The sequence below is a fragment of the Aquarana catesbeiana genome, linkage group LG07, assembly GCF_042186555.1.
Source record: "Aquarana catesbeiana isolate 2022-GZ linkage group LG07, ASM4218655v1, whole genome shotgun sequence".
Lineage (NCBI taxonomy): Eukaryota > Metazoa > Chordata > Amphibia > Anura > Ranidae > Aquarana > Aquarana catesbeiana.
The window spans coordinates 111,121,067-111,134,136 of record NC_133330.1 but is presented as its reverse complement, the minus strand read 5'-3'; the positions used below and the strand labels follow the sequence as shown (position 1 = coordinate 111,134,136).

Genomic DNA, 13,070 nt, shown 5'->3' with positions numbered 1-13,070 from the left:
TTCAGTTCTTGGAACTCCTAGGTTGGGTCCCAAATGTGGACAAATCAGCCCTTTGCCCAGCTCAGGTTCTGATATACCTGGGCCTGATCTTGGACACAACTCAGGTAAAGGTGTTTTTCCCTCCCTCAAAGGCCAGCTCCATAGTGGAGCTTGAAAGAAAAGAGAAACAAGGGCACACCAGCCTTGTGCATTATCTTTTAAAACATTTATTGAATAAAAATAGTAAAAAGAAACAACTCACAAGCAATTGGTAGAGGAGGCACAACATAAAGGTGCACCGACAAACAGCATGCGACTTAGGATGAGCGAAACCTTCCAAGGATCGTGGAGGAACGCACAGGCATCACAATCGGCTAATAGTGGAGCTTGTCCGGATTATAAAAAGAAAAAAGAAGCCTTCTATTCGGCTATGCATGAGGTTACTGGGCAAGATGGTGATGTCCTTCAACGCAGTCCCTTATGCACAATTCCTTTCCAGGATGTTCCAGAACAACGTTCTGGAAGCCTGGAACAAGGTCGCTCAGACCTTGGATTGTCCTATGTCTCTGTTCCCAGGGGTAAGACAGAATCTCTCATGGTGGTCAAGGACCAGCAACTTGACAAAGGGAAAATCATTTCCGCCTATAACCTGGAGGGTGGTGACCACGGACGCGAGTCTTTTGGGCTGGGGAACAGTCCTGGAGGAAGCATCAGTTCAGGGGATATGGTCCCGAGCAGAAAAGAGCCTGCCCATCAATCTCTTGGAGATTCGGGCAGCCCGCTTAGCTCTACTTTTCTGGACATCCAGGTTACGGGGATTTCCTGTCCGGATCCAGTCCGACAACTCCATGGTGGTAGCATATATAAACCAAGGAGGCACCAGGAGCCAGGCGGCCCAAAGGGAGGTAAATAGTATTCTAGCCTGGGCAGAGGAGCATGTTCCGTTTCTTTCGGCAGTGTGGACAATTGGCAGGCAGAATTTCTAAGTCACCAACAGTTGTTGCCGGGGGAGTGATCCCTTCATCCCGAGGTGTTTCTTCAGATCTGCCAACATTGGGGTACCCCAGATGTAGATCTATTGGCGTCCAGGTTCAACACCAAGCTGGACAAGTTTGTGTCCAGGACCAAAGATCCATCTGCTGTCGGAACTGATCCATTAATAGTTCCTTGGGATCAGTATTCCCTGATGTATGCTTTTCCTTCAGTTCAAGTGCTGCCACGGCTGCTGCGCAGGATACAGGAGGAACATAAGCCAGTAATCCTGGTGGCTCCGGCTTGGCCCAGGAGAGCTTGGTACACAGAGATTGTGAAATTGGCAGTGGAGGACCCATGGTTCCTTCCATGCCGTCCGAACCTGCTGTCTCAAGGGCCCATATTCCATCCTACTTTACGGTCGCTAAATTTGACGGCTTGGCTATTGAAACCAGAGTCTTGAAAGATCGTGGTATTTCGGGTTCAGTCTTATCTACCCTGATAAATGCTAGAAAATCTGTCTCTAGAAGTATTGACTATAGAGTCTGGAGGTCATTCTTGTACTCCAAGAAAATGATTTTACAGGTAAGCTCTATTAAAAATCCATTTTTCTCATGCTTTAGAGGATTTTTTTAATAACTATTAAACACTCTGCACAAATATTTGTAGTATGGGACTCATTGAAGGCATATTTAAGAGCCGGTTTAGCATTAGTTAGGTTTTACCTGTACTTCCTCTTTAAGGCGGTCAACCAGGCAGCGGCTAGATAGATTACTAGTTCCGCGCATGAAAATCAGGCGATATGGTCAGAACAACAAATTATACACCACTATAGCAACGAAAAAGGCAGAGCAGAAACAATTTTTTCTGCAACAACCTTATTTTGAGGAGGAAGATCTTCTAGTGACAATTACAAAATCCCAAAGACCTTTTAAGCTATTTAGGGGTAATAGATAATTTAGGTAGGAGGATAACATTCCCTGAGGATATTTTTATGTACATTTCTGTGTTTTTTTTTTACACAGATTTATATAGTAGTAAGGTATGAAATGTCTGAACTACAACAATTTTTAGATTCTATGATACTACCAACTTTATCAGGGGAGGATCGCTCTCTTAGGCTCGATTCACATCTATGCATGTTGCTATTGAGCCCCCAAACCATACCAGACTGTTGATGGGAACTGATGGGGATTCCGATAAGTGTCTCTTCCCGACGACCATTGCCCGGTGGTTGTTGGGGTCTGTGGGTGGGGCCTTATCGGAATTTGGCCCCCAGATCCTGCCCCCCACCATGCATTGTACCCCTACCCAGTCCCCAAAAGTAGCGTAGTGTGACAAGACAATGGACAGTTTTGAAAAGTCCTTTATTAAAAATGTCGTCTTCTTCTTCCCCGCTTTTTCTTCAGGGCTTCTCCTTCTTCTTCTTCCGGGCTTCTTCTTCTCCTGCTTCTTCTTTCGGTCTTCTTCTTTGTCCGGTGGTGTTCCTCCGACGCTGCTTCCGCCGCCGACCCCCCTCCTCCGATGCTGTGTCCCGCTGATCTGTCCGCGCCGATGTCACGCATTTCTTAGATAATTATGGAACGTGGCCATCGGATGACATCATCCAGAGGCCCAGCCCACTTGTGATTTCCCTGCCCGGGGCATGATGGATTTGTGATGTCACAAGGGGGCGGGGCCTCCGTATGACGTCATCTGATGGCCACACCCCATAGTTAGCTAAGAAATGCTTGACATCGGTGCTGACAGATCAGCCAGACGCAGCTCCAGAGAAGGGTTGTCGGTGGGAGCGGCGGCGGAAGAACACCTGACAAAAAAGGCCGAAAGGAAGAAGACTGGAAGAAGAAGCGGAAGAAGCCCGGAGGAGGAAGAAGACTTTTTTTAATTAAGGACTTGTCAAAAACTGTGTCTTGTCTTTTGTTACACCACACTACTTTGTTTGGTGAATGGGTAGAGGTACAATGTATCCGATACCCATTCACATAGGGGGGACAGGATCTGGGGGCACGCTTGTTAAAGGGGGCTTCCAGATTCCGATAAGCCCCCGCCCGCTGACCCCGACAACCACCGGGCAAGGATTGTCAGGAAGAGTCTCTTGTCCCCATCAACATGGGGGCAAGGTCCTTTGGGGTGGGGGAGCAGAAATTTAGTTATTTAACCCCTTGCCGACAAGCGCACGACGATATACGTCGGCACAATGGCACAGCTGGGCAAATGGGCGTACAGGTACATCCCCTTTAAATCGCGGCATTGTCAGCGGGCGTGGGGCGTTCGCACGCCCGCCGTGAACTCCGTGACTGTGCCCCGCGGACCCTGTGTCCGCGGGGGGCCCGCAATCGTGTCATGGAGCGGCAGATGTAAACGAGGCATTTCCCTGTTCTGCCTAGCAACATGACAGAGATCTACTGCTCCCGCTCATCGAGAGCAGTGATCTCTGTCATGTTCTATCCCTCCCCACAGTTAGAATGACTCCCTAGGACACCCTTAACCCCTTGATCGCCCCCCCCCCCCTAGTGTTTAAACCCTTCCCTGCCATTGTCATTTACCCAGAAATCGGTGCATTTTTATAGCACTGATCGCTGTATAAATGACAATGGTCCCAAAATAGTGTCCGATGTGTCCGCCATAATGTCGCGATAAAAATCGCAGATCGCTGCCATTACTAATAAAAATAAAAATAAAAATGCCATAAACCTATCCCCTATTTTGTAGACGCTATAACTTTTGCGTAAACCAATCAATATACGCTTATTGCGATTTTTTTTTTTTTTTTTTTTTCCAAAAATATGTAGAACAATACATATCGGCCTAAACTGAGAAAGATATTTTTTTTTAATATATTTTTTGGTGATATGTATTATAGCAAAATGTAAAAAATATTGCTTTTTTTTCAAAATTGATGCTCCTTCTTTTTTTTTTTTTTTTTTTTTCCTTCTTTTTGTTTATAGCGCAAAAAATAAAAACCGCAGCGGTGATCAAATACCACCAAAAGAAAGCTCCATTTGTGGGAAAAAAAGGACATCAATTTTTGTTTTGTTTAAAGCGACGCAGTGCCGTATCGCAAAAAGTGCTCTGGTCAGGAAGGGGGTAAAATTGTGATTAAAATTTTCGGGGTTTTTTTTTTTTTTTTTTTTTTTTGTTCTGTATAGGTATTTGTCATGTGCTTTGTTTGTATATGTGTAAGAGAAAAAAAAAACAACTTTAAATTCAATAAAGTATTTGAGAAGGGGGGGGGGGAGTAGCTAGCTACCCTTGTTGTTCCCGCTTATTGTGAGAGCAGCCTGAGACTACTCACACCAAGGTGTCCAGCATTGAGACCCCTAAATTGCCTAAACCAGCTAAGCTTTTTCTGGTTCTCTTGCTGGTGGAACTGGTCCTGTATGGGGACTGGCCTTACCCAGAAGATGTATACTCCTCCAAAACGCTTAACATAATTTTTTTTCTGTTGGAACATTTCCTATGAGGATAGATGTTCTTCCCTCATGGCCTCCATGGAGGATAAGCCTGTGTACGAAGACTTTATAGGCAAGAAGTTACAGGCCCTTTTTCATGGGAATGTTTTTATTTTCTATTTTTTCATAAGAACCTGTTACTCCATACCAACGAAGACTGGTTCCAAGGCCTCTTGCAAATGGGAGATGTCTGTCAGCCTTCTGGTCCCAGAAAATCTTGGACGCGTGGGTCCAGATTGCTCTTTCCAAAGGGCTAAAAACTGCCTTCTCGCTTCATGCTTTCAAATGTATAACCAAAAACAGAAGGCCATCAGGCTTCCACCTTCTGAAGTTCTGATATTGGATGATACGCGTAAAGGGACAGAGCCTGACCTTGATGACATCACGCTGTGCAACCTGTAGGAGTGTTCTGTGAGCCATTGTCCTGTCATGTTTGGACTAGAGGGATTACATGTGCGCTATTTCTGCACAAGCTACTAGGTACGTGATCTGGCACAGAGCGCCCGCCCTGCCGCAGTAAACTGAGCAGTAACGTTAGCCTATTTTTTTTTTTTTTCATCCAAAAGTTTTGATTACCTGTTTAAATGTAAGAAATTTTCTGTATCACTTATTACTTAAGGCTGCTTTCACACTGGAGCGGGCAGGCGTTGACGGTAAAACGCTGCTAGTTTTAGCTGCGCTTTACCGTCATTTTAGCGGCGCTATTCGGCTGCTAGCGGGGCACTTATAACCCAGCTAGCGCCCGAGGAAGGGGTTGAATGCGCCCGCGAAGCGCCGCTGCCGAATCGCTTTGCAGGCACTTTGGCAGAGGTGCGCATTCATTTCAATGGGCAGGAATGGTGGAGGAGCGGTATACACCGCTCCAAAGATGCTGCTTGCAGGACTTTAACATCCTGCCAGCGCATCGCCTCAGTGTGAAAGCACTGGGGCTTTCACACTGAGACTGCAGGGGAGCCGTTTTGCAGGCACTTTACAGGCACTATTTTTAGCCCAAAAGTGCATGAAAAATGCCCCATTGTGAAAGGGGTCTAACTGTTAGATTTTATGAGATGAAGGGGAAAAAAAAATCGGCATCATATATCGGCCGCCGCGATTTCTAAATATCGGCATTGGCCAGAGAAAAACCCATATCGGTCGACCTCTACAATCAAGCGGCTAACGCTGCCTTACAATGTTTGGTGTGTGTACTGTTTTTTAGTAAGCAATGTGCTGGTTTTTACTCCCTTCTTTGCAGGGAGAAAAAAAAACACAGCATATTGCTGCTGTCTGTAAAGAGCTACAGGAGGCAGTCAGCAAGTGGTTAATATGTTTGTGGGCAGGATAGGGACAATAAGGAGATGAGGCGCTATAACTAATTTTGTGTGCTGTTTTTTTTTTTTTTGTTTAATTGCAGTAGTAATGTTTTTGCAGGCTATTGATGGTTTTGGAAAAGTTTATGCTTGAGAATATGCTGTTTATTGTGTTTTTTTTTTTTTTGTATTATGCTTCCAATGCAGACATTCCTCTGAAAGAAGAAAATGATCCTCCTAGCCCTGCTGACCCAGATAAAATAGAGATTGAAGTAAATTTCAATCCAGACCCTACTGACCTGGTGCTTTCAAGTGTGCCAGGAGGAGAGCTATTTGACCCTAGAAAACACAAATTTGCAGAAGAAGAATTGAAGCCACAGCCCATGATAAAGAAAGCAAAGAAAATATATGTTCCAGAAGAACTGAAGGTAAATTTTACACTTTCTATTGTTTGTAATTTAACCACTTGCCTACTGGGCACTTTTACCCCCTTCCTGCGCAGGCCAATTTTCAGCGCTATCCCACATTAATTGACAATTGTGTGGTCATGCAACACTGTATCCATATGAAATTTTTTATCACTTTTATTCACGCAAATGGAGCTTTTTTTTTTGGTGGTATTTAATCACCACTAGGTTTTTTCTTCTTCTGCTAAATAAACCAAAAAAGACCAAAAAATTGGGGTGGGGGTGGGGGGCATTTTATATTATATTTTACAAACGGGTAAATTTTCTCCTTCACTAATGTGTAATGATGTGGCAGCAATGAATGGTGACACTAATGAGGGGATACTGTTGGGGCTGCACTGATAATCGGGACACTGCAAATCAAGCTGTGATTGGCCCTTTACCCTGATCAGCTGTGTTCGAAGGCCACAGCGATCACAGAGCGTGGCGCCCTCCCAGAACTGGCCGACCATGCTGTAGCTGTCATTTGCTATAGCGTGGTTGGGGAAGTGGTTAAACACCAGACAATAAATTACCAGTGGGGTGTTTTAACCACCTCACCTCCAGAAGATTTACCAAGATTCCTGACCAGGCCATTTTTTTGGGATACGGCACTGTGTTAATTTAACCTACAAAATTTACGTCCTTCCCCCCCCCCCCCCCCCCCCCCCCCCCCCCACAAATAGAGCTTTCTTTTGGTGGTATTTGATCACCACCTGCATTTTTTTTTTTTTTTTTTTTCGCGCTATATACAAAAAACGACCTACAATTTTGAAAAAACAAAACTATTTTTTACTTTCTGCTCTAAAACATATTCATAAAAATAAATTGATTGGTTTGTGCAAAAGTTATAACATCTACAAACTATGGGGATATTTTAATGGAATCTTTATTTTATTTTTTACTAGCAATGGCGATGATCAGCGACTTTTAGCGGGACTGCCATATTGCAGCGGACAAATCGGACGCCTAACTGACCTTTTTTGACACTTTTTTTTGGGAACCAGTGACCCTACATATTGATCAGTGCTAAAAATATGCACGGTCACTGTACTAATGACACTGGCTGGGAAGGGGTTAACAGCAAAAATCAAAGGGTTAACTGTGTTTTCTAACTGTGGGGAAAGTTCTTTTACTAGTGGAAGGCATTAATCGGTGTTCTTGCTTTACAGGAACACATGATCCATGCCTTCTCTACTGACAGAATGGCAGTCTGCCTTGTTTACACAGGCAGTCGCTCTTCTGCCTGTGTACAGAATGATCAGCGGGTGCCAGTGAACATCGGGTCCGTGGCACCCGCTGTGTACAATCACAGCGGGAGCAAGCCGGCGGCGCACACCCACGCCTGATACCCTAGAATGCAGGATCACGTGTATATATAAGTGATTCTGTGCAGCGGTGGTCGGCAAGCAGTTAATAGTGGTAAACTGACTCTCCCGGCTGTACGTTTTTCCAGTTTCTTTGCATGGTACCACAGCAGCCTAAAAATCCTGGGGGGGGGGGGGGGGGGGGGGGTCGGGGTTTTTTTTTTTTTTTTTTTTTTTTTTTTTATTTTGGTCACTATTTTGACCCCTTCCCTGTGTAGCTCATACATGTGCAGTACACTCAAGATATGTGTGTAGGCAGCTAATAGCTTCTAAAGACCATAATTTTAGTTCTTTGCAGTCATGCCAATCCTCTATAAATATATATTATTATTATTTCTGTGATTCAGAAACTACCAGGGTGGATTTGATCTAAATCAAGTCGACTTTAAATCATGATTTAAATTGCTAGTAAAAAGGCTTGATTTAAATCATAATTTTTAAAGAGCAACTGTCATCTCTGTCCCACAGCGGCTCCTCCTCTAACCCGCTGTTGACTCACCGACAGTCCTATTCACTTTAATGGGACGGCTGGTGATGTGGCAGTGACACAACAAGGTGAGGGACATGGCGGCAGCAGGTGAGTGGATGCCCACTAACAGGCGTTACCATGATGAATCTGAAATGACAGGTGCTCTTTAAATGTAAGGACTTCTTCTTGCTGGTAGTTAGAATCTTTAATATTTGCAAACAAAATTAAGGTTTCCTATTTAGAATAAGTGGTCAGGTTAGTAAAGCAGCGATATCATAACTGATTCAATCATACAGTTTGTAGTGTACATATATTTGGAAAACAATGGGATAAAGGAATATTCCTGAACTTCCTGTACTGTGAAATTGTGTGAATGCAGTACATGTTATCTCAGCTTGGATTAATTGTATGAGTTTACCAAAAATGTACATATTGCAGAATATACAGCCTCATGCTACACAACTAAGCTGCATTTCATGCTGAATAAACTAAATTATTAATGTATCTTAAAATAGAAAACTATCTTTAGATAGGTTTTTACTCCAAAAGCATTTCATTAAAATTAAATTTGATTTAAAAAAAAAAAAAAAAGTAAAGAAACCAGATTTATTTATTTTAAATCATCATCGATTTATATCCACCCTGGAAACTACTCAAAATTAACTACAATTGGTGCCCCCAATTACTGTAATTTGCCATTCTAAAATCTACCATCAGGTGCTTCTGTCTCCAGACCTTCAGCTGCTCTGCATGCAACTAGTTTTAAGCCACAGACAGATATGGGAAATCCTTTCTATTAAAACATTAAGTAGTTATTTTGGGTAATATAGGGCACAAGGTTTTACTTGGGGGTGGGGTCTCGGGGATGGGCAAGAACATGAGTCCTATTATTTTTATATTATTACAAATAGTCTATTCTGCAGTGTCATTTAACATGCGTTTCAGTGCAGACTTCTTAAAGAGGTTGTAAACCTCCCTCTAATCTTTGTACCTATAGGTAAGCCTAGAATAACCCTTTCATGACTAAGCCTATTTTTGAAATTTGGTGTTTACAAGTTAAAATCCATATTTTTTGCTAGAAAATTACTTAGAACCCCCAAACATTATATATATTTTTTTAGCAAAGAATCTAGAGAATAAAATGATGATTGTTGCAATATTTTTTATCAAACGGTATTTGTGCAGCGGTGTTTTAAACGCAAATTTTTGGAAAAGTGACACTTTCATGAATTTTAAAAAATCCAAACAGTAAAGTTACCCCAATTTTTTTGTATAATGTGAAAGATGATGTTACGCCGAGTAAATAGATACCAAACATGTCACCCTTTATAATTGCACGCACTCGTGGAATGGCGACGAACTACGGTACCTTTGAATTTCCATAGGCGACGCTTTAAAAAAATTTTACGGTTACCAGGTTTGAGCTACAGAGGAGGTCTAGGGCTAGAATTATTGCTCTCGCTCTGACGATCGCGGCGATACCTCACATGTGTGGTTTGAACACCGTTTACATATGCGGGCGCGACTTCCGTATGCGTTTTCTTCGCTGCGCGAGCTCGCGGGGACAGGGGCACTTTAAAAAATTTTTTTTTTTTTTTTTATTTATTTAATTTATTTATTTTTGTACTTTATAAATTGTGTTTAAATTTTTTTTTTTTTTTTTTACTTTTATTGCTGTCACAAGCAATGTAAACATCCCTTGTGACAGTAATAGGTGGTGACAGGTACTCTTTATGGAGGGATCGGGGGTCTAAAAGACCCCCGATCCCTCCTTTACACTTCAAAGTATTCAGATCGCCGAAAACGGCGATTCTGAATACTGTGTACTTTTTTAAATTCGGCGCCATTGGCAGCCGAGTAAACGGGAAGTGACGTCATGACGTCGCTTCCGCATTTACAAGAAGAAGGCTGGAACGAAGCCGCTCGCAGCTTCGTTCCAGTCCGCCCCCAGCCGCCGAAGGCAGCGGACCGGACACCGGGCCTCCCGATCGCACGGGAGGCCCGGTAACAGCGGCGGGAGGCGGCGGGAGGGGGGGGATGTCCCCTCCCGCTCCTCCGGTATAATAACCGAGCGGCTTTTAGCCGCATCGGTTGTTATATTCGGGTAGCCGATCGCCCGCTGAAAACAACGGTACCGGGATGATGCCTGCAGCTGCGGGCATCATCCCGGTATAACCCCGGAAAGCCGAGGACGCATATGTGCGTTCGGTCGGCGGGAAGGGGTTAAGCCTGTACTGTACTGTAAATATCTCCTAAACATGCGCCGTTTTAAGAGATGTATACTGCGCTGATGATGTCATCGGCGCATGTGCTCTGAAGGAATGGCTGCTGCCTGTGCCGTTTCTTCATGAGCGCGTGCCGTGACTGGTGGCTCCGGCCAGTCACACGGCCAGAGTCTGCGGCCCTGGAAGGAAGATGGATGTGGCCTGCGGCAGGGATGACGCAGGCTTCGTTTGCAGGCAAGTATCACATAATGTATGCATACTAGCGCATTATGCCTTTACTTTGCAGGGAAGGGTAAAAAAATTTTTTTTTCGGAGTTTACTTCCTCTTTAATCCTTTATGATGGTGTTTTGATGTAGGATGATAAGTACTGGAACAGACGAAAGAAGAACAACGTGGCAGCTAAGAGATCTCGAGATGCACGGCGGCTCAAAGAAAACCAGATTACTGTGCGGGCAGCATTCTTGGAAAAAGAAAACACTGCACTTCGCACAGAGGTGGCTGAACTACGCAAAGAGTTGGGCAAATGCCGGAACATCATTTCCAGATATGAGAGCCAATGTGGACAGTTGTAAGCATTCTCTTAAGAACTAACCTATTTCCTTCCAACTTCAGTCAACTTTTCAACCATAGTAAAGCTGGCAGCACTTTTAGAGGAAAGGCAGAACTCTCCTTATATTACGTAGTTCACAATACAGGCAGTGATGGTATTCTAATCTTGGCCATTGGTTACCAGTGAAGAGCTAGCATTGACCTTTGCTGCTCACCTTTTTATACAGAGCTGATTATTTCAGTGCAAAGCAGTACAGGAGATAATTCCTTTTGTGGAATCACTAAGCACAGTATGGTCTGGTCTGTATGTGGCTCAAAAGTAGTTCTGACTATGTAAGTTGTGATGTTTTTGCCTATAGACAGTTAACCTTTATTATAGACCTGTTAACCACTCCTGATCCAGGCCAATTCTGACATTTCTCTCCTACATGTAAAATCCATAATTTTTTTGCTAGAAAATTACATAGAACCCCCAAACATTATATATGTTTTTTTTAGCAAAGACCCTAGAGAATACAATGGAGGTCGTTGCAACTTTTTATCTCGCGCAGCATTTGCGCAGCAATTTTTCAAACACATTTCATGCTTTAAAAAACAAAACATTAAAGTTAGCCCATTTTTTTTTTGCATAATGTGAAAGATGAAGTTACGCCGAGTAAATAAATGCCTAACATGTCACGCTTCAAAATTGCACACGCTTGTGGAAAGGTGCCAAACGTCGGTACGTAAAAATCCCCATAGGCGACGCTTTAAAATTATTAACTGGTTACATGTTTTGAGTTACAGAATTATTGCTCTCGCTCGAACATTTGCGGCGATACCTCACATGTGTGGTTTGACCACCGTTTTCATATGTGGGTGGGACTTACGTATGCGTTCGCTTCTGCACGTGAGCACACGGGACAGGGGCGCTTTAATTTTTTTTTTTATTTTTTTTTTTTTTTTTTTTTTAGATTTGACTCTTTAAAAAAAAAAAAAAAAAAAAATTTGATCACTTTTATTTCTATTGCAAGGAATGTAAACATCCCTTGTAATAGGAATATGGCATGATCGGTCCTCTTTACAGTGAGATGTGGGGTCAATAAGACCCCGCATCTCACCTCTAGGCTGGGAAGCCTGAAATAAAAAAAAAATAAATAAATTAACGATTATGGCTTCCCAGCCGAGGCAGCGCCATTCATTTGAATGCAGAGGCCGGGCGTGACGTCATAACATCGCGTCATAACATCGCGTCATAACATCGCGTCATAACATCGCGCCCGGCCTCCGAACGATCATGGAGACTCCAGCGATCATCTGGTCCGCCGGAAATCTCTATTACCATCCGGTGGATCCATTCTCCGACTCACCGATGGAAGCAGGGAGTCGGTAGAAGCATCGGAGGGAGGGGGGCGTCCCCTCTCGCCGCCCGTAAGAACGATCAAGCTGTGGAACAGCTGCTATGATCATTCTTTATGGTGTAGGGAATCGCCGGCACTAAAAGATGATATCTTAATGATGTCTGTAGCTGCAGGCATCATTCAGATATCCCCGCTCAATGTCAAGGATGTCCCTGGACGTACCTTGGGCGGGAAGTGGTTAAAGTACCAGAGATTATGTAGTGATAAATGTAAAGTTATGCAATTGGGGGCTAAAAACATGTATGCATTGTACATCCTAGGGGAACAGGGGGAATCAATAGTGAAGGATCTGGGTGTTCTGATCATAGATGTAATAATAGCATGCAGTGCCAAGCTGCAGTTTCTAAAACAAGCAAAATACTTTCTTGTATTAAGAGGTATAGACTCCAGAGAGAGACATCATTTTGCACCTGTACAAATCAGTAAGACCTCATCTGGAATATGCAATTAAGTTTTCGGCACCAGTTCATGAGAAGGATATCGGGGAACTGGAAAAGTACAGAGACTGGCAACTAAACTGATAAAAGGCATGAAGGGGCTCAGCTCTTTCTTAAGAAGGCATTTTAAGGGGGTTTATTGTCCCCATGTATAAATACATAAGTGGTCCAAATAATAATTTTGGTGTAGTAATGCATTTTAAGGTCTTCACAATCGGCAGGGGGGGGGGGGGGACTCTTTATGTCTGGAGGAAAAGAAATTTAACTCCCAGATATGGAAAGGCTTCTTCTCAGTGAGAGCTGTGAAAATGTGGAAGAGACTCTCTCAGAACTGCTTCTGTCCAACTCTCTAGATTGCTTTAAAGAATAGCTGCATATTGCTATATACAATATGTGATTATGCATATAGTTTTTTTTTTCCTTAAAGTGGTTGAAAACCCTTACACGCCACTTTTACCTATAATAAGGCTTACCTGTAGGTACC

The 13,070-nt window shown here is 43.3% G+C and overlaps 1 protein-coding gene across 5 annotated transcripts in view; it reads left to right on the top strand.

Moving 5' to 3' along the window:
* Window positions 1-13,070, top strand: part of TEF (TEF transcription factor, PAR bZIP family member) — a 170,311-nt gene that overhangs the window by 86,807 nt on the left and 70,434 nt on the right. For 3 of the 5 annotated variants that reach the window (XM_073592630.1, XM_073592633.1, XM_073592629.1), the window contains exons 3-4: window positions 5,900-6,120; window positions 10,557-10,768. In XM_073592630.1, the coding sequence (XP_073448731.1) occupies window positions 5,900-6,120; window positions 10,557-10,768 (433 nt within the window). Of the gene's footprint in view, window positions 1-5,899; window positions 6,121-10,556; window positions 10,773-13,070 lie in introns of those variants that run through there. The other 2 variants (XM_073592634.1, XM_073592632.1) reach the window with 1 other exon arrangement.